The 22,015-nt window shown below is 48.0% G+C and overlaps 1 protein-coding gene across 2 annotated transcripts in view; it reads left to right on the top strand.

Annotated features, from left to right (window-relative positions):
- EPS8L2 (EPS8 like 2) overlaps positions 1-22,015 on the top strand; it is a 120,203-nt gene that overhangs the window by 70,215 nt on the left and 27,973 nt on the right. For both annotated transcript variants that reach the window (XM_054026649.1, XM_054026648.1), the window contains exons 5-8: positions 10,932-11,093; positions 12,173-12,322; positions 14,073-14,152; positions 17,457-17,602. In XM_054026649.1, coding sequence (XP_053882624.1) covers positions 10,932-11,093; positions 12,173-12,322; positions 14,073-14,152; positions 17,457-17,602 — 538 coding nt within the window. The remainder of the gene's footprint in view (positions 1-10,931; positions 11,094-12,172; positions 12,323-14,072; positions 14,153-17,456; positions 17,603-22,015) is intronic.

Here is a 22,015-nt window from a genome sequence, read left to right as displayed (position 1 = left end):
TCCCCTAGTAGGCCTGGAGCCAGCCAAAGAGTGTGTGTGTATGTGTGTGTGGGGGGGGGTGGGGGGGGGCGGGGAAAACACTTGTGCTCCCAGCCTCTCTTTCCACTCTGTAGTGCCAGCAGGGAAGAGGCAACTGACAAGGCCACTCTGCCTAAGGGAGGGGAAGTCAGCAGCAGGGTCTCCCTTCCTTGCTCCCCAAGGGGAGGGAGAACTGAGTGAAACAGGATCTTCCTCCCCTCTCTCTTTGTCCCCAAGGGCACAGGGGGAACCAGCAAGGCATGAGGAGGAGGCAGACTGGGACCTCCCAGCCTGGACAATCCTCCTGCCACCAGGTGCGGCTGCTGCTGCTCTGCCTAGTGGCGGGAAAGACTCGGAGACCCATCAACTCCCCAGCCAGGCACCAGCCCCTCCTGCTGCTCCCACTTCAGATTCTCCCTCACATCACCAGCCAGTGAAGAGGCAGGAGGAGGGGGAGCTCTGGGAGAGCCGAGTTCTCCTAAGCCTAGAAGAAAAAAGGCAAAAGCTCCTCACTCTCTCTGCTTTAAGCCGAGCAGGGGGAGCTGTGCTCCCTCATATGATCCCCGACTTTAAACTCTGGTTAATTGGCACAAGCTTATAAATTAATGGAGAGTCCTATAGTGGTTGCTGAAATCATCTGCCAGAACAAGAGGCCCCACTGAGTGTGACCTCCCACCAGGAGAGATACAGGGGCTCCCTCTCCATCTGTTGTTGCTTGACCCTGGTGTGTCCTGCTCAGTTATTTCCAAACCTGTTTCACAGCAAGGTAGCAGTGCTCCCACCTTCCATTGTTACAGACATTCCACTTCCAAAAGAGGAGCCAGCCTCATCAGAGAGACGATCCCTGCTCTGCTGAGCCCTGAAATGTAGCATTTTGGTGGTGATCCTGTCTGGGAACATCAGGCAATTTCTCCATAACACCAAGATTTGGTCTCCCTTCATGTCAGATTTTAAAGCCCAAAGGGACCATTATGATCATTTAGTCTGACCTTCTGCAGAACACCAGCCACTGAGCTTCACCCAGCCACGACTCAATCTGCTAGGCAGAGGGTCAGAATCTACAGGCAACACGAGAATAACAGCCTCGCTGCTGTTCTTTGCCCATCACTATGAGGGGCTGCTTGAAGGGGTGTACTGGGGAGGAAAAGCATTCTGCCCGGGGTCATGACCCTATCTGCGGCCTATTAATAGGTTGTGGGAGATCCTGGCCACCCTCCCTTATATGGCTATACAAAAAAGGGGATGGGAGCATCCTGAAAAATGTTTGTTGCAAAATGGCCTTATCAGAGTGGAAAAGGTAGAGAACCACTGAGACAGAGGACATGGAGAGCCTAAAGCAGGTGTGTTTGGTTCAGCCATCTCACTGCTATCAGCCATCTCACTGCTATCAAGCTGCATTTTAAATAATTATTTTCTAATTTGTTGAAAATTGGGAAAACCATAGACGTGAACTAAAGAGCTAGAGGAGGCAGCAGCATTTGATGATTCATGGACTGCAAAGTCTGCAGAATGGCGACCAGCCCTCCTCTGCTGTGCTCAGTAGCTAAGGCCTCACAGCAATACTGTTCTAGGGGGACTCTAGGGAGACTGTTGCTTCAGAAGATATCACTGCCACAGATTAACATTGCATTGGGTATTGGAGGCTGAAGCAAGGGCAGGCTGCCAATGGCCTCTCATGGAATGTGTGGATCCAAGTGAAAGGTCTGTGCTTGCTCCTTAGCTCCCTGAGGTGGAATGGTATTACAGAAGCAACACAATCAGCATACAGTGTGGAGGAAGCATCTCTTGCTGTGCTGGGGCAACACCTTCTGCTTGATGCAGAAGTGGCATTGAGCATCTAGCCCTGCTTGGGTTTGTAATGACCATCTTCTGCCCAGAGGTTGTCAGGTGCAGAAGGAAACAGGTTGATCCCCATGGACCGTTTCCAGTCCACAAGAAATAAAAAGGTATCTAAAACCAGTTGGCCACTTGTCATATATTTTAAATGCATGAGGCAGGAAAAATAGGGAGATGGATTTTTGAGATAGGAAAGAACTTATCAGAGGTTCCTATATACTAAAAGGAATATCCTTCTCTCTGCTGTAGAGACCTGATCCAGCAAAGCACTTAAGCACCTGCTTAACTTTAAGCAGGTACCTGAGCAGTCCCATTGATTTCAACGAGACTACTCAGCTGCTTAAAGTTAAACTCCGACTTAAGTGCTCTATTGGATTGGAGCCTTTTTGTCTTGTATAATCAAAGTTCAGAATAAGTAACTTGATGGCTAAGAGCCTCACTTTTACTGTTGGTCACTGATGTGCATCTTGATTTACACTTAAGAAAAAGTCCCTAACACGTGACAAGAATATTAAACCACAATTTCAATTAGACCTTACTCTAGAAAAAGTGTGGTGTATAACTGCACCAGAGGTGTATAAACTTTGTATTGTCCATATTGTCATGAATGACAGTATAATAAAACCTTTAAATGGCTTCATTTCCCACTGACCTGACATTTTTATATGCACACTTGTATAGACACATGCTATACATCATAAGCTGAATGACTAAAGGTTCATTTTTCTTCACATCCCTTTTCATAGGTCTCAGATGCCATATTTTCAATCTGGTTTTTATTTTAAGCTATTATTAGAAGCCCCACGGTGTTATGTACCAAAATGAAGTCACGGTGACAGAGAAGGGACTTTAAACAGTGACACACACGTCAGCCCCCATTAGTTATGTTTCATGCCACCCATCTGTGAGGCCCCACCTTGAACGCTGATCAGAGCAAATATGTTTTATTGTCACAAGGTGCGTGTGTTTTCATAAAAAAATGAGTTGGCCTTTTATATGCATAACAGCGATTTGTATGCTGATAAAAAACTCTTGTTACTAAATTGCAATCATGGTCCATTCCTACAGTATATATATTGGATCTGACTCACTGTAGGGGTGAAAGATATTACATTTTGCTTTTAGGCTTTCAAGATTTCTTAAAATTAGATACATACAAGACAGTAGCAAACTTCCCCCTTCCCCAGAAGCTTAAAAAAAATAATTGGTCCAGTATCTAGAAAAGACTGAATGATTGGGGAGGGGGGGCATTAATCTACCAATGCATGCTATGACAGTCATGTGAGCAACTATGACCCCTATAAATATTTATATAATCAACAGCAAATAGCAGAGGAATTTATGAAGACTGTAAAACAGGTCGATGAACGCCATAGAGCTGATTAGAATTCCAGGCAGTGACTGCAAAACAGTGCAATTCACTGTTCGGAATTCAGTTTTGTCACCTCAGTAACATAAATATAGATAATATTATTGAATTTATGAAATAACATTTGGTACAACATTTTATAATTACCACAAAACACCTGAGGGTGTTAATTCTCACCTGACTGCATGGCCAGTCATGGCTTTCAGCAACAGCTGCTCAGAGCGCACCTGCCATGGTTTCATTTATGTAAGGCCTGATTCAGTGCCCAATGAAGTCAATGGGAGTCTTTTCCTTTCCTTCGATGGGTGTTGAAAAGGGCGCCTATTAAGTGCTAGGGATTTTACACACTTTCTTCCCTCCATCCAATCCTACATCTTGGCCTGTCTTTCTCACATCTCCTCATGGATGTCTAGCTCTCAACTTAAATGCAACATGACCAAAACTGAGCTTTTCATCTTGTCCTCCCCAAACTCTCCCCCCGCTCTTTCACCATGTATACTACCACCGTCCTTTCAGTCACTCATGCAGGCTTCATCTTCGACTTGACCCTCTCTAGATCCACACGTCCAGGCAGCGTCTCAGTCTTCCTGCATCTTCCTATATAACATTTCTAAGATCTGGGCTTTTCTGTCTGTCCAGACTACCAGTGCTCTTGTCTAGGCTCTCATGCCTTGGCACCTCTAATCTCTTCCTCTCTGACCTAATCTGCAACAAACTTGTCCTTCTCACATCCATTTAAAATGTTGATGCCTGGATGATTTTCCTAGCACATGCTTCTAACTACATGAACCTCCTCCTTTGAGCCCTTCCGCTGACTCCTCCTCCTTCTCCTCTGTATCCAACGCAAGCATCTCATCTTCGCTTTTGAAGCCCTTTGTCTTTTAGCAACACTGTACACAACAGATCTCTTACCTTAGTTTCATGCTGAGCCACCTCAGTCGATCAGTGAGGCCAGCCTTTATTACTGATTAGTACACTTCTCACTCAGACACCTTTGTGACATCTCCCATGCCACCCCTTACAGGTGGGGAAATCCATAAAGCTATTATCTTCTCCTCCGTCAAACCCCTCCTTAAGACTCACTTCTATCATGATGCATTGCCTTCAGAACACTACTGACAATGGCTAGCCAGGCAGGTGGTGACTGCTATGTATTATGCTCATACTCCTCCTCCCCAGGCACCCCTATATGTCTATTTTATTCACCTGTGGTGTTCCATCATAATTCTAGACTATGAACTCTCTGGGGTAAGGACTTTTTGTACAGTGCCTGGACCAACTGGCTCCTTATCCCTGATTAAGGCCCCTCACCACCACTGTAATACAAACAATAATAATATGAAATGATGTCTGCTCCAAAGAGCTTACGTTCTACCCCTGACAGACAAGGAACAGGGGAAAAGGAGAGCAAGGAACAATGCACACTGTCTTCTCTTAGGGTGAGATTCATCGCTCTGCAGGGAGCCTATGCAGCAGTGACAACCTATTTTTCTCCCTTACAGCTTAAATAGACCATTGCTTTAAAAATGTTACTGGTTTTTCCAGCTCTTTATGTGATACCAGGTTGCAGCTACAGCTCTGATTTATTTGCATGCCTCTTGTGAAAGGTCAGAAGGTTCCATGGCTTCCACTGGAATCATTGCAGAATGCCAGACAATATTATCCAATAACTATGGAATTAATTTGTGTCACCGCTACATTCTCTGCAGTCAAACAACATTAGCCCAGGAGTTTCCCAATGCTCTTCCTATGCTGCACTTACACCTTATCTCCTCGTGAAGCATCTGTAGGTGACACTGGATTTTATTTTCTAGGCCTTTGAGTTGGATCATCCATTGTTCATCAGCTAATGTTACTCAGAACAAGGTTACCAAGGAGAACTGTGCAGATCAGGGGCCCCTCAGCAGCACTGGCATCCAAGATAATTACTTGTGACCCCCTCCTCTCACTCTCATTCCAACTACCTGTATACATAGAAGAGTTACCTTGGTACGAAGGGGTGACCTGGAGGTGAAGAGCTCTGTATTCCTTCATTAATCCCCTGTGTAAGGCTAGCTTTATAAGCAGTATAAGTGGCTGCCTAGAGGGCAGTCAGTCTCACCTTTTTCCATACTGTGACTCCATGTTATTAAAAATAAATAAATACATTCATGATTCCCCTCCCATTGAGCCAAAAAGAAAGGGAGGGGGATTGTGCCCCACCCTGGACCAGTTCACACACAGCTTGGGGTTAAAAATTTATGGTTCAGAACGCCATATCTAGGAGGTATTGTGACAAAGCATGGAGTCTTCACGACTAGCCGGTTGGAATTGCTACACTGGATACTGCCTCTATAGGGGTAGCTGGAATGGGAGCCCAGAGGGATGGGAGGGAGGGAGTAAGAATTATATACCTACGATGCCAATGCTGCTGAGGGGCAGTCTTGCCCCTGATACACACAATCCCCCTCTTGGTAAACTTTATTCTGTGCTACGTGATTGATGAACAATAGAGGATGCTATGCACAGGCCTAGAAAACAGAATCCAGGGTCATGTACAGACGTTTCATGAGCAGATAAGGTGTAAGTGCAACACAGAGAATATTGGAAAACTCCTGAGCTAAATGTTATTTGGCTGGAGGAGATGGAGCAGTCACACAAATTAATTCCATAGTTACCAGATAATATTGTGTAGTGTTTTCCAATAATTTCAGTCCAAGTGAGGGAACTTCTGCCTTTTCATGAGAGGCATGGATATAAATCTGTTCCGCTCTACAATGTGTTTTTCTCCTCAGTCTTCTACTTATTCTGCCACCTTGACCTTAGACTGGCAACCCAGCCCTCCCCAACCCATGATAATAATGTTCTAACGATGACCATGGTGCAGTGACATTTGGTTTAAATGTCTCAGCACTGGGGAAAGCTACAGATTTTTCTGCCAATAAAGAAGGTCCCATTTTTCCAAACTCTTCGTGGTGGGCAGGAGGGGCAGAAGACGTTTAGCCACAGAGTGAGCTGAGCTGTATTTCTAATCCTGCTTCAGTCAGGTTTATGAATGTTTCATACAGCCATCTGTTTATTTTTGGTGTCTCATGCTTTCCCCTGAGTTAGGGCCAGATTCTGCCAGGTGCTGACCACTCTCAGTTCTCACTGTTCACCCACAGAAGAGTTGGTTGGGTAAAAAACAAAACAAGCAGTTACACCACATTTTTTGATTTATGAAACTTGTGAAAAAATATTTCCGGTTTTTTAAAAAGTTTTGAAATGTCATTGATGATTTCCAAATCCCCCCAAATGTTGACTCTCATGAAGCATTTAGTCCCTCGTAGGGTTTGGACAAGAATAGATCCATCTTCATATCATAAGGAGGAGTTTATGGCTAACATCAAACAAATAGTTTCAAAAAATGCTGGATAGTTCCAAACACTCTGGTTTCCCTATTTGTCCTACTATTTACCCAGGAAAAAGGAGAAGGAATGTTAGGAGAGAGAGTCAAGTCCTCATCCAGCATCTTCTGCCTTAGAATTCTCTCCGCTTTGAATTCTAATGACTGTCCCACAATGCCATTGTTGCAAACCTAACAGTCCATCCCTCACAATGGTCATCTCCCCCGTCCCAATCCTATTTTTGCCCCCAGAACACCTTGTGCCTTTTTGGCAACATGGTGTGGGAGTTGTCAATTTTCTTAGCTAGCCTCGCCTCTTAGGCTATGTCTACACTACCGCAGTAAGTCGACCTACGCTACGCAACTCCAGCTACGTGAATAACGTAGCTGGAGTCGACGTACCTTAGGTCAAGTTACCGCGGGGTCTACAGGAGAAAATCTCCTGTTGACTTACCTTACTCTTCTCATTGGGGTAGAGTACAGGGCTGACTGGAGAGCTATCTGCAGTCGATTTGGCGGGTCTTCACTAGACCCTCTAAAATGACCGCCAGTGGATCGATCTCAGAGTGTCGATCCCGGCTGTAGTGTAGACCTGCCCCTAGTCTCTGTCTACACCACAAAGACGTGATTGTAGTATGGGTGGCATACTAGCCCATGCTAGCTTTGATCTAGCTAGGACAAATAACAATAGAAGCATAGATATGCTGGCATAATCTTCTGCATGGGCTAACAACCAGAGTACATACCCATGGTACCTGAAAGACTTGCACTCTGGTTGCTAGTCCATGCAACCATATCTACATTACTACTGTAACCCATGCTGGCTAGATTAAAGCTAACACGGGTATGCTTACGCATGCTACCATCACACCTTCACTTGCAGTGTAGACATGAGTTTCCTCACATGAATTTGTTTGGTTTCTAACGCTTTGTGTTAGAATGACTTCAGTAGTATTCACTGTATCAAAATCCTGTTTTGTCCCTCTTTTTGCCATGCTAAATAGTGACCAAGGAAAAAAAGCCACAATAACAGGCAGTGCTAACCCATGGTTACATTGTAACATTCAGTGCAGGAATACAGGCCCAAGCTTTCTGTTGTGCCTGAGTCTGCTCAGTGGAGCAGAGAGAGACTATGCCTCAAACATGCATCAATCCTCCACCACAGGCTCCAACAGAAGCTGTCTTCTTAGGACCAGGCTCTAACCCTCGTGGTGATTCCCCAGCACTGTAGGAATCTTCAGTGAAGGAGACTGGGCCAGTTATCATCTGCTTTGCACTCCTAGGGACAGAGCAGGGAAGAGAATCTGGATTATTGACTTTGACTCATGATTTACCCCCCCCCCCCCGTCCCCCATTGTCATCAGAACACGTGGCCTGATTCTGCTGTCACTCCTACTAGTATAGACCAGCAGCAAATCCACTGAAATCAGCTGAGCTGTACTTGTGTAAAACCAGTGAGTGCAGAATCAACCCCACAGTCTCTCCACACAATACATTAGTGTGTAACTACTAGGAGAGAAGGTAAACTTTGTCGCTTCTATTGCCTCGCAATTCCCTCTGCTGGCAGATAAGTCACTGGGAAGCATTATCTAGCCTGGCGAGAGAGCAGGTGTTCTGGCTGTGAACAGTGGGAAGTAAAGAGAGACTAGGATAGGAGAGCAAGAACCAACTTTGATTGAAAGGGTGGAATTCACAGGCTAGAGGAAACAAATGCCATTTTTATGCAGAATACATCTCCCCACCCTTCATCTCCTCCACTTCCCAGCATGGTACTTTCTCTTACGCATAGTATCAATAGCAGCCTAAAGCCTAGAGGCGCTGCACAATTATGCAGACACCAAGGTTCAGAGGCCCTCAGTAAGTGTGATTGTATCCAAGTGCAATGTTTAATGGGTTCAGACCTGGGCGGAAGTGCCTGTAATTACAGTCATGTCTGGGATTCTGCTACCTGATCAGAGCTGCCTTCAGTCCAAAGTGTAGAAGTTACACAACGTGCGGGAGGAGGTGATGACTGAATTCAGTTTGTTATGGGGACGGAGCTCATGTATAAGCGCTATGGAAGCTGGGCGCAGGTTTCTCTGGGTTTGGGAGGAAGGAAAACTGGGGAACTCCTGTGATGCTACCAATGCTTAATTTGTAATGAAAGAGGTGCCAGGGCTCAAGCAGGGTTTTGTTTTGTTTTTTAAACTTTCATAACTGACATGGCAAGCCCAGAGGTGCCGGAACTATGAATTGCCAAGCCCAGAGGTGCAGGGGGTCAGCTCTCGCAAGCCCTGGCACAAATTAAGCACTGAATGCCACAGTACAGAACTGAAGTGGCAGCAAAACACGGGGGCGGGGGGGGGGGAGAGTGAGGATAGGAGGATATGAAAACAAGGAGAATTCCTTTTCTTTAGCTAAGCTGGGACACAGAATCTGGCAGGTTCTGAGACCTTTTATATAAATAGGTACTACAGAGTGCATTGGAAGTCACGGCCCACTTTCATGATCTAAAGCACCAGAATAACTATAGCGTTACTGCAGTGTCTGGGCCACTACCATAGAATGCGGTTGCATTTTTGCTAAGGAACATGGGAGAGCAGAGGAATGCAATGGAATTCTGAGTTGGGGCATACAGGAAAGCAGGAGTGTGCTGCAGGATAAGTCCAACAAGACCCTTGCACTTGGGGCTTCCCTCCTTCCCAAAATGGAGCAGTAAGGAACACTCTAAATCCTGCAGAAGCTCCCCCGACCCTTTACAAAACCCCCTATTGTAACCAGAGATGCCAGTTTCCATTAAGGTCTCAGAAGTCAAGGAAGAGTCATGCCACTGCATATGGTGTCATTTTGGTTCCATGGTATAGGAGGTGATTTAGCAGGCTGGAGTAGAGTTAGGAGTCAGGTTAAAGGCTGCCCTATATGCTGGGTAGCTTTGCAGTGTAGAGAGCTTTGTGGTATAGCTGCAGCGTGAGTGGGACTGACCCCGGACAGACTGCCCAGACAGAGCTTACACATCACTTTAATCCCATTTAAACCCTGTGGGATTTAAATGGTGTCTACATAGCCCCTGTGTGGACCCTCTGCCCGGGGCAAATTTCCTCCTGTGAGATCTACTATACAAAGAGAGGTTTCAGAGTGGTAGCCGTGTTAGTCTGTATCAGCAAAAAGAACGAGGAGTCCTTGTGGCACTTTAGAGACTAACAAATGTATTTGGGCAGAAGCTTTCGTGGTCCTCATTCTTTATACAAAGAGAGGAAACGCTGAACGTATTCAGTCTGGGGAAAAAGAAGAACAGGAGTACTTGTGGCACCTTAGAGACTAACAAATTTATTAGAGCATAAGCTTTCGTGGACTACAGCCCACTTCTTCGTATGCATCCAAAGAAGTGGGCTGTAGTCCACGAAAGCTTATGCTCTAATAAATTTGTTAGTCTCTAAGGTGCCACAAGTACTCCTGTTCTTCTTTTTGCGGATACAGACTAACACGGCTGCTACTCTGAAGTCTGGGGAAATGATTTCAGACCTAATCCAGCAGAGCACTTAAGCACGAGCTGAACATTGAGCACATGAGCAGTCCAGGAAAACAATGTGACTAGTCACGTACTTAAAGCGAAACACGTGCTTAAGTGCTTTGCTGGATTGGCACCTTAAGTGCTAGAGTTAAAACATGTCCTGCTAAATCTGCAAGTGATGGAATTTAGGGCATGCCTACATGGGGACACTCAAAAAAGTTAAGTCACATTAACTGAACGTATGCTTTAACTTTACATTACAGCCTTCAGTTAATGTGGCGTAACTTTTCCGGAGCGTTCCCATGTAGACGTGCCCTTTCTGTGCTGTGAAATCCTATCATGTATCAATGCTTTCCTCAGGAGTCCAGTAGGTACTGGCACTGACATAATGATGGTTCATAATACAGAACAGGCAGTCACCTGACAGCACCATGTGACTGTTTCTCATGTGAATTGCTGCAGGCTGTGAGGAGTCTACATAATCTAGCCCAAACTTAAATTTACAAGATATACTGTAAATCTCTCCTGCAGCCTATGAGAGCGTGCACCCTCCGAAGTGTGTGTAACACAGTGCCCCGCTGGGTTGTCAGTAACCAGGATTGAACCTGAAACCTCTGGATCTTAGCACATAAGTCTCTACTGCCTGAGCTAAAAAACCATCCGCTTCTTAGCCGAGACCATAGCAGGCTCATCAACTTCTCTATGCAGCCCAGCCCCTACTGAAGGGGGACAAAGTGCTATAGTGAGTGGGTGTGGGACAGACATGGCTCATTAACAGCTCTGCAGAGCTAAGCTGACTTGAGGTCACCCTCACTCTTATTAGCCTGTGTGTGTTCTCCCCGCTGCCCCCGCAGCACTTAGCCACATTCATCATGGATAAGAGTGAAGCCATTGTGACAGTGGACGACGCCATCAGGAAACTGATGCAGCTCAACTCTAAAGAGAAGATCTGGGCCCAGGAGATGCTGTTGCAAGTGAATGACAAGTCCATCCGACTCCTAGACTGCGAGTCACAGGTAGGTCGGGAGCTTTCTCCTCCATGGCAAGATGCAAAACGGGCAATAGACTGCATTCAAAAGTATGCCACTTTCCAGCTGGCTGGGGAGGGGTAACATGCTTTTCTGGGGCTACTAAACTGGGAAGAATTGATACAAAAAAACGCAAAAGGGCTGACTGATTTTAACCTATAGGACAGAAGGGTTCCTCTAGAGTTTGAGTGCACAGCAAGGTGGGACTGAACTAATTAATCAAACTCTCAGCTACTTGCTGCTACGCTCATGGGTGAATGATAAGTCAGACCTCGGTGGAAGTGATAGGCTAATGGAGACTGATGTGTCCAGTTAGGAGTCCACAAAACGGTTTGGGTGGAATTCATCATTGTTAATGATTTGTATTTCTGTAGCTCTAGGAGCCCCCACCGAGATTGATGCCCTGGTGTGCATGTGAATGCACACACACACACACACACACACACTTCCTGCCCCAAAGGGTGTACAAGCTAAATAGCCAAGCCAAAGCGTGGGAGGAAAGTCTCATTATCCCCAATTTAATAACAGGGAACTGAGGCATGGACACACTTGCCCAAGGTTACCCAGGGAGCGTGTCGCAAAGCCAAGAATAGAGCCTATCTGTCCTGAGTCCTGTCCGGTGCCTTAACCACAACAGCATCCTTCCTCTCGGAGCTCCCAACCCACCCCGTTTGCCTGTGTTAATGCAAGCCCAACACTGCTAGTTCACTGCTGCAGGTGGAGCACAGCAACGGGGTGACCTCTGTAGCACCAATATCAATGTTCTGTGTTGCAAGTCCAAGAAGCAGCCTGTGCTCTGGTACCCCATCCCCAGAAAGCAAGATGGGAAACTCCACCTCCTCCTAGTTGGTCCCTAGTTCCCAGGCTCATTCGTCTTCCCCAAACACTGACAGAACTGTCTTCAGTATCAGACACAGAACTGCGGGGACATGGACTGCTGGGAGGCACCTGCCCTGTGAGGTCTCCTCCTCCCTGCATCAGTGACTGCGTGAGGCAATGCCGGGGATGGCGAGGCGTTATTTTAACACCACTCCCATTTGCATGATGCCCTGCCCGTTGGCTTACAGGAGGAGCTGGAGGACTTTCCCCTGCCGACGGTCCAGCTCTGCCAAACCGTGCTGAATCAGATGCGCTACACCTCCATCCTCCTGCTGGTGTGCCAGGACTCCGAGCAGCACAAGCCCGATATCCACTTCTTCAACTGCGATGAGGTGGAGGTGAGCAGGGAGGGAAAGCGAGAAGAACTCTGGGTGGGAGAAGTCACTGCTGCTTGGGGCTAGATTTTCAAACCTTCCCCCTGCTTGGGCACGTCAAGAGAAAAAACCAAACCAGAACGGTGTGCAAATGACGGTGCAAGCCTCCATGTACGGGAGCGAATGCAGACTGGATGCACAGACACACAGTCTGCATGAGCTTATCCTAAGATGGCTCAAGTAAGGGTGCAGAGTGTGCAGAGCAATGAATGTTGTCATGCAAGGGTAGTTTGTACTGATCATTGCCTTTCATTCCACCCTGTCTAACAGACTAAGAGCAGAGACATTTCATCAGAGTACAAATTACAGCAGCAATGCTTCCCATCACTCCTTTTAGCTGGTAGGACTGGAGAGCATTCTGCCTGCCTTAACTGCAATGCCTGGCCTGTCATTTACTGCTGCTGGAGATCCCCTTCTCAGGCCTAGTCTTCACTTACCGGCTGGTCCGGCGGCACGCCATCGATGTTCTGGGATCGATTTATCGCGTCTGGTTAAGACGCGATAAATCGATCCCGGATCGATCCCGGAAGTGCTCACAGTCGGCGCCGGTACTCCAGCTCGCCGAGAGGAGTACGCGGTGTCGACGGGGGGAGACTTCCGGCCGCGTCTGGACCGCGGTAAGTCCGGACTAAGGTACTTCGAATTCAGCTACGTTATTAACGTAGCTGAATTTGCGTACCTTAGTCCGAAGTCCGGACTAAGTGGGGACCAGCCCTCAGTCATAGCAGTGTAAATTGGTGCAGATCCACTGAAGTCAGTGCAACTGGAACGCAGGAGAATTATGTCAATATATCTGGAATTACTGGGAGAGGTTTTCCCTGCACCCCTGTCCATTTTGGACCCTCAGTTGCCTCTTGCAATCCTATCTCTCCCTCTTCCAGAGAGCCAGTATGCGGTTGTGTAGCTTTGTCATCAGGCACACAGTCAGGAGTGCAGCCAGGAAGCTCTCTCCTTATCTATGCTGAGATTTCAGCCCCACTGAGACTGCAGCTGCCAATGAGCAGCAACAGTGCCTTACTAATACAAACCCCTAGTGTAAGCTCAGTTTACCCTAGGGCAATACGATTTGTATCCCAATTCCAAATCAAAGGTGCAAATCACCAGCGTAAGCACGTAACTACCCTAGCAGTTTGCACAGACACCAGTGGCTGAAATAGGGTTACCATACGTCCGGTTTTTCCCGGACATGTCTGGCTTTTCGGCAATCAAACCCCCGTCTGGGGGGAATTGCCAAAAAGCCGAACATGTCCGGGAAAAATACCTTCCGGGCACTTCCCCTCCCGCGGCTGCTCTGCTCCTCCCCTCTCAGACTTTGGCTCTGTTTAAGAGCCAAGCTGCCTGAGCCAGCGCTACCGGCTTCGGGCAGCCCCCCTTGCCTCCGGACCCTGAGCCGCCGGCCCGGCACTTCCCTTCTGAAATCCTAGGACATACGATGTCCAAGACTGCCCAAATCCTGCTGCTTCATAGCTAGTCACTTGAAACTAGTCCTCCTGCTTGAGAACTGGATCCTTTCACCTGCACCAGTATTCACACTGGCTGCTCAGAGGCAGGGAAAGCACTACACAGTGAAACTGCCAAGTGCTGAGTTGACTTGCAATTCAATATGAGCACGTAGCCAATGACATTCTCAGCCAGCTATTTCCCCATCATGCCACCTACATCCTCCAGTTCATTCAAAGCAAAGCCTTTATGAGATCACTGTTTTATGTTTGAGGCGGAGATGGTCCACGAGGACATAGAAAGTGCACTCGCCGATCACAAGCAGGGAAAGAAGATACGGCCGCAGACGCTCAAGTAAGTGCTGCAGACAGATGGGAACAAATGTCCCCTGCTCTCATCGGCTACATAGAAAACAGAACACAAAGGCAGACAAGGCTGTCCTGGATAAGTTTGAATCCCGAGACCGGGCCGCCCAGAGGCGCCCAGAGGGGCTCCGCAGGGGCCCCCACGACAATGTCGGAGGCTCCCCCCCGCCTCCACCTTCCCTCATCCCCCTGCGCCTCAGCGCGCCGCGTCCAGGAGCAGCCTGAGCTCCTCCCCGCTCGGAGCCACATGGTAAGGGAGCGGGGCTGTGAGCTCCGGCCGAGCTGGGGGAGCTGAGGTCCCGCTAGAGCCACGCCGCTGCAGCGCTGTCCAGGGCCGCTCCTGGACGCGGTGCGCTGAGGTTCTGGGAGAGGGGGGAGGCGGAGGTAAGCCCCTCTGAGTCGGGCATGACCCCACCCCATCCCCCCCCACAGCCCTGACCCCCAGCTCCGAGCCCAGCCCCTCTGAGCCAGGCACCCTCCTACCCCATCCCCCCCCCACAGCCCTGACCCCCAGCTCCAAGCCCAACCCCTCTGAGCCGGGCACCCCCTGACCCCATCCCCTCAGGGCCCTGACCCCCAGCTCCGAGCCCAGCCCCTCTGAGCCAGGCACCCCCACAGCCCTGACCCCCAGCTCTGAGCCCAGTCCCTCTAGGCCGGGCACCCCCCAACCTAGAGCCCAGCTCCCCACCCAGCCCTGGGCAACAGCAGCGCCACACCCAGGCAGTGATAGCCCATTGACACCAACCATCACCATCACCCAGCGACAGCCCATTATGTAATTGCAAATGTATACATACCATTAAAGCATTTAATGTTTTTAAATAATGTATTTTGTGTATTCAAATTAACAATTAATTTTAGAATGTATTTCACTGGTTATTTTTTACATTTCCAAATACATTTTACTATAGTATTGCAACTTTTTTTTAATGGAAGGGGCCCCTGAAATTGCTTTGCCCCAGGCCCCCTGAATCCCCTGGGCGGCCCTGCCAGAGACAGGTTAAGGTCAGGCTGGGATTAGAGATTAGGGTTCCAGACCAAATGAGAGCTGGAGTTTGTTGGCAGTGAAATCTTGCACACTATTCTTGGGAGATTTTGTCACATCTGAATAAGAGCAGGAAAATAGGCCCCCTCCTGGTTTTGGATCTAACCCAGAAATTAGACTAAAAGGAGAGGTTCAAATCCAGCAATTCAGGTTTATCACATACCTGCATTAAAAAAAAAAAACACACCTCAAAGGGCTTTGAACTAGATGCTCTGCTTTAGGTCCATCTACAATTAAAATATTTGGGAGGACACAGGTAAAAGGCTAAAGTCAGACCTGGTGTAAGCTGGTTCAGTTCCACTGCAATTTACAAAAAGATCTGAATTTCTTCACTCAAAGTTTATTCCTCTTTTCGCTGTCTGGAAATGGGAACTGCAGGCACTTTAATAGATAAATGTTCTTGTTTCTCCGGGGTTCCGTTACCTTCTGTCCAAATGCCATTTGGTAACTTTTACAGCAATACTCTTTGGTGAATCACAAGTGATATTCTGGCTGCTGTGATACAATAGGGGTTCTAGTTCATTCTCCGCTCCACACAAGGAATCCCACTAGCATCATAAAATATTCTGCTGCTTCAAGACACCAGCTGAAACTGCCTATGCCCTACACCAATATCAGTCAGCCTTTTCTGAAAGTATGAACCCTATAGACCAGTGGCTCTTAACCTTTCTAGACTACTGTACCCCTTTCAGGAGTTTGATTGGTCTTGCGTACCCCCAAGTTTCACCTCATTTAAAAACTACTTGCTTACCAAATCAGACATAGAAATACAAAAAAGTGTCACAGCACACTATTCCAGACAAATTGCTTACTTTCTCATTTTTACCATAATTATAAAATAAATAATTGACAATATTTATATTCCACTTACATTTCAGTGTGTAGTACGGGGGTAGGCAACCTATGGCATGTGTGCCGAAGGCAGCACACGAGCTGATTTTCAGTGGCACTCACACTGCCCGGGTCCTGGCCACCGGTCCAGGGGGCTCTGCATTTAAATTTAAATTAAAATGAAGCTTTTTAAACATTTTACAAACCTTATTTACTTTACATATAACAATAGTTTAGTTATATATTATAGACTTATAGAAAGAGACCTTCTAAAAATGTTAAAATGTATTACTGGCACGCGAAACCTTAAATTAGAGTGAATAAATGAAGACTCGGCACACCACTTCTGGAAGGTTGCTGACCCCTGGTGTAGTATATAGAGCAGTATAAACAAGTTGTTGTCTGTATGAAATTCTAGTTTGTACTGACTTCCCTAGTGCTTTTTATGTAGCTTGTTGTAAAACTAGGCAAATATCTAGATGAGTTGATGTATCCCTGAAAGACCTCTGCGTACTCCCAGGGGTACATGTACCCCGGTTGAGAACCACTGCTATAGACCAAACAGGAGGGAATTCAGTGTAATCAGTTAACATCTAATGTTCTTTTACTCATAGAAACTTACCAGAAATGCACATGGCAATGTGTTCTTTTTTTATGTTGTTATATTGCAAACTCCAAATGCTAATTAAAATGGGAGGCGATGTGTGTCAGCAAAATGCTTTGTACTGAGATGGTTAGTGTTTCTCAAATCCTGAAAGAGCTGCATATATCTGGTGCAGAGGGCGGGCCAGATTAACCCACACCACTCAGTGTGGTGCTCTGTCTCCCTCTAGTGATGGCTGGGACACAGATGAGGTTGAAGGACCTGCTACAGCCTTGACTAAGGGTATGTCTACACTACCCACCAGATCGGCAGGCAGCAATCAATCCAGTGGGGGTTGATTTATCATGTCTAGTCTAGACACGATAAATCAACCCCCGAGTGCTCTCCCATTGACTCCTGTACTCCACCGCCGCGAGAGGTGCAGGCAGAGTCGATGGGGGAGCAGCAGCAGTCGACTCACCGCGGTGAAGACACCACGGTAAGTCAATCTAAGTACATCGACTTCAGCTACGTTATTCACATGGCTGAAGTTGTGTAACTTAGATCGATTCTCCTCCCCTCCCCCGAGTGTAGACCAGGCCTAACAGAGTGGGTCTTTTAGCTCAAGCAGTAGAGAGAGACTCATGTGTTAAGATCCAGACATATCAGGTTTGATCCTCACTGCCGATGGCCTATCCACTGGTGCGACATTGCACAAGGGTGAATTTCAGCCAAAACAAAATAGCACAGACTGAGTTTCCCTTCCCTACTCCAACTGGGCACTCTCTTGAGAGCAGGAAAAGATTAATTGCTTTTGTGTTCTTTACCCTGCAGAGTAAACCAGGAGAAAATAAAGCAGCGACAGTCTATACTCCCACCGCCTACAGGGCCAGCTCCTATCCCTATCCAGCACGAGATGCGAGGCTCACCAATGAACCACAGGAACCGGGTGGCTCCCCCACCAGAGCATAATGAACCAGGTACTGGAGTCCTTCAATGGCTCTGTAATATGAATGTGTGACTAATGCAAACAGTCATGCAGGCTGACTCCCATCCTGGACCTCTGGAACTGCCCTGAACCCATTTTGGGTCTGATGTCGTCATAACACGAGAAAGCAAATGTCATTTCACGGAGTTGCAAAGTGGTCTCCGTAGAACTGGAAAACAAACACCCTTTGTTTATGCATTTCAAAAATGCAACCAATTGTGCATATTTCTACCTGCCAGGATAGCAACTGGTAACCTGAGCAGTGTGAGTGGGCTCAATGAATCAAAGGCTTGGAAGCTGTTTTTGAGATCATTTGATTATCATTTGTATTATGCAGGGCTGGCTTTAGCAAGAGTGGGGCCCGATTCCTGGGGGTGGGGCTTGATGCTGGCAAGCCCCACCCCCAGGAATCGGGCCCCGCTCCCGCCGGGGTCACGGGGCTTGGGTCCAGGCCAGAGCCACTGGGGCCGGGGGTGCTTGGCCGGCACTGGGCCGGGTGCGGGCCGGCGCACTCTGCCGGGGCCCGGGCCGGTGCTGCGGGCCCGGGCCGGTGCGCTCGGCCGGAATCGGGGCCGGCTCCCCGTGGCCCGAGCCGACCCGGGCCGGAGTTGCTTGGGCCGGGGGCGCTCAGCCGGCGCCAGGGCTGGGCCAGAGCCGCAGGGCCGGGGTGACACACTCGGCCAGAACCGGGGTCGGCGCCCCGTGGCCTGAGCCAAGCCAACCCGACCCGGAGCCACTCAGGCCGGGGCCGGGGGTGCTTGGCCGGGGCCGGAGCTGCGGGGCTGGGCTGGTGCGCTCGGCCGGAACCGGGGCCGGCGCCCCAGGGTCCGAGCTGAGCCGGAGCCAGAGCTGCCGGGGCCGGAGGGAGCCGCTCGGCCGGGCTGGACTGGGCCGCGCCTCCCCCCAGCTTACCTGCTGCCGCCTGCCCCTGCGCGGGAAGTCTGAAAACAAGAACATCTGATTCGTGGGAAGCAGGGGAGGGGGAGGAGCAGGGGGTGGAGCGTTCAGGGGAGGGGAGGTGGGGGAAGTGAGCTGGGGGCGGGGTGGACAGCTGCGGGGCCCTCTTAGGCGCGGGGCCCGATTCAGCGGAATCGGCTGAATCAGCCTAAAGCCAGCCCTGGTATTATGGTAGCACCTAGAGGTCCCAACAGAGATGAGGGCCCCACTAGGCAGTGTGCAAACACATAGTAAGGGACAGTCCTTGCCCTAATGACTTTACAATGTAAAGAGACAAGACAAAGGGGATACAACAGACAAGTAGAAGATCAGGAACTGAATTCCTGGCCCCATTAAAGACTCAGTGGAGCCAGGATTTCACCCAGAGAGACTAAGTGACTGGCCCAAGATCCTACAGGGGGTCTGCAGCAGAGCCGGGGATAGAACTAAGGTCTCCTAAGTACCAGGCTAGTGCCTTAAACACAAGACCAGCCTTCCTTCGTTAGTCCTGATATTTTGTTTCACTTTGATCAGAAAGACGTTTATTTTTCCTCCAAGAAAGAAGTTCCCAATTTCTTTCTTTGAAAAAGCACGGGTGGGGTAAAATGCCCAACAGATTTTACATGCCTTTATTGCAGCCACATGAGTTGCTAAACACTATGAGGTTTGCTGCTCTTTTGCTAGACTCAAGAAAAGCCAATGTAACCAGGGTACAACACGAAGCTCCAAATACAGTAAAAGCTGTGCTATCCGGCAAGCTCTATAAACCAGTATTTCTGATCTTCAATGGGGTTGCCAGGTGTCAGGTTTTTGACCTGAACGCCTGATCGAAAAGGGACCCTGGTGGCTCCAGTCAGCATCGCTGACTGAGCCGTTAAAAGTCTGATTGGAGTGGGGCCAGCAGGCTCCCTACTTGGCTTCACGTGGCTCCCTGGAAGTGGCGACATGTCCTTGCTGCTCGTAGACAGAGGAAGGGCCATGGGGGCTCCGTGCGCTGCCCCTGCCCCATCCCATGCACTGGCTCTGCAGCTCCCATTGGCCGGAGGCGGCTCCTGCAGGCAGAGGCAGCGCACAGAGCCGCCTGGCTGCACCTCCGCCTAGCAGCAGCAGGGACATGTTGCCACTTGCAGGGAGCCACCTGAGGTGAGTGTCGCCTGGATCTGGCACCCCAAAACCCTTCCCGTGCCCCAACCCTCTGCCCCGAGCCCTCTTCCACATTCAAACTCCCTCCCAGAGCCCGCGCCACCTCCCGCACCCTAACCCCCAGCCCTGAACCCCCTTGCCGTACCCAAACTCCCTCCCAGAATGTGTGCCCCGTGCCCCAAACCCTGGCCCTGAGCACCCTCCTGCATCCAAATTCCCTCCCTCTTAGTTAACTGGAATTTTTGATTTACTGGCACCCCCAACATGCCGGATAACAAAGCTTTTACTGCACATAGAATCGTAGAAATGTAGGGCTGGAAGGGACCTTTAGAGGTCAGACAGTCCATCCCCCTATGTGCTGAGACAGAACCAAGTAAAACTAGTCCAACCTTCACAGGTGTTTTTCTAACCTGTTCTTAAAAACCCCAATGATGGGGATTCCACAACCTCCCTTGAAAGCCTATTCCAGTACTTAACTATCCTTATAGTTAGAAGGTTTTTCCTAATACCTAACCTAAATCTCCCTTGCTGCAGACTAAGACGATTACTTCTTATCCTACCTTCAGAGGACACAGAGAACAATCTATCATTGTCCCTTTTTATAACAGCCTGAGGGTTCTTTTCCCAGACTTCTTTTCTGAAGACTAAATATACCCTGTATTTTTAGCCTTTCCTCATAGGTCAGGTTTTCTAAATCTTTTATCATTTTTGTTGCTCTCCTCTGGACTCTCTCCAATTTGTCCACATCTTTCTAAAGTTTGGCGCCCAAAACTGGACATAGCAAGTAAAGCAGGACAATTACCTCCCATGTCTTATATCTGACACTCCTTTTTGGACACCCCAGCATGATATTTGCCATTTTCACAACTGCATCACATTGTTGACTCATAGTCAATCTGTGATCCACTATATCTCCCAAATCCTTTCTGCAATACTACTTAGACAGTTATTCCCCATTTTGTAACTCAGCATTTGACTTTTTCTTCCTAAGGCCTAGTCTACATGGGGGGTGGAGGGGAAATCGATCTAAGTTACGCAACTTCAGTTACGTGAATAACGTAGCTGAAGTCGACGTATTTAGACCTACATGGTGAGTCGACTGCTGCCGCTCCCCTGTCGACTCTCGCGGTGGTGGAGTACAGGAGTCAACGGGAGAGTGCTCGGGGGTCAATTTATTGTGATAAATCGACCCCCACTGGATCGATCGCTGCCCGCCAATCCGGCGGGTAGTGTAGACATACCGTAAGTGTAGTACTTTGTACTTGTCTTTATTGAATTTCATCATTGACCAATTCTCCAATTTATCAATGTCCTGAGTAGAGGAAATACTCTTTCCCAAGGATGGATAGTAGAGGACAAACAGCTGATCTGTTCTTCTGTGTAAAGAAACACTATTTTAGAATCAGCTTTGCATAATGAAAATAATATGCAGCTTGGATTAGACAATAGAAATTTGATTTTTTTTTAAGCAACTGATGTACACACTGTACATACTGGATTTAGAATGTCTTGTTCCTGGATTCAGAAATGTCTCCAGGATAAAAAGGAAAATAATATTTATTACTTGTATTACTGCAGTACCTAATGGCTTCAATCAATATCAGAGTCTCATTGTGGCAGATGCTGTATAAACACTCACTAAGAGGCAGTACCTGCCCCAGAGAGCTTTACAATCAAAATAGACAAGACAGAAAAAGAAAGCATTACTATCTCCATTACATGGTAATCTAGTAGGTCTTTTCCAGCTCTCATTTCTATGACCCTAAGCTTTCATGGTGTATTTTTTCCAGCTCTCTCAGATCAAATATGTAAATTACACACTTGGATGATGTAGCTGGTGTTGGTGCCCCAAGATAGGCACAGAAATATAGAACTTACAAATGTAGCCCCAGGAGCAGTAACTGTACATCATGCTGCTGTTACATTTCATAGCAGTACTGTCATCACAGAGAGCACTCTGTTCAGGATTCAAAACCAAGGCCGTATACACATGAGCAAACTGGAGCTGAAAATTCAAATGACCTGTTGCTGCTGTTCCATAGCACGGGCACTGCCATTAAAAGAAACCAAGCAGCACAAGACCAGAAAATACCATCCAAGCTATAGCTTAAACAGAGGTTGTCATTCACCCTCCAAACCACCCGCCTGATCCATCTTCCACTCCAAGGAGCACAATGATAGGCCCAAGACATAGTCTTTTATTATGCTACATTTCTCATCTAGCTGACTTCATTGCGGTAACGTGACTCCAGCCAGCTATGTCCCCTTCGCTTCCCAGATGTAATCCTCAGCTACGTGACTAGCTGGATAGACCATTGTGAAGACA

This window comes from Malaclemys terrapin, chromosome 4, assembly GCF_027887155.1.
Source record: "Malaclemys terrapin pileata isolate rMalTer1 chromosome 4, rMalTer1.hap1, whole genome shotgun sequence".
Classification (NCBI taxonomy): domain Eukaryota; kingdom Metazoa; phylum Chordata; order Testudines; family Emydidae; genus Malaclemys; species Malaclemys terrapin.
Note: the sequence above shows the minus strand (reverse complement) of the source record. Positions and strands in the feature narration are given on the sequence as shown.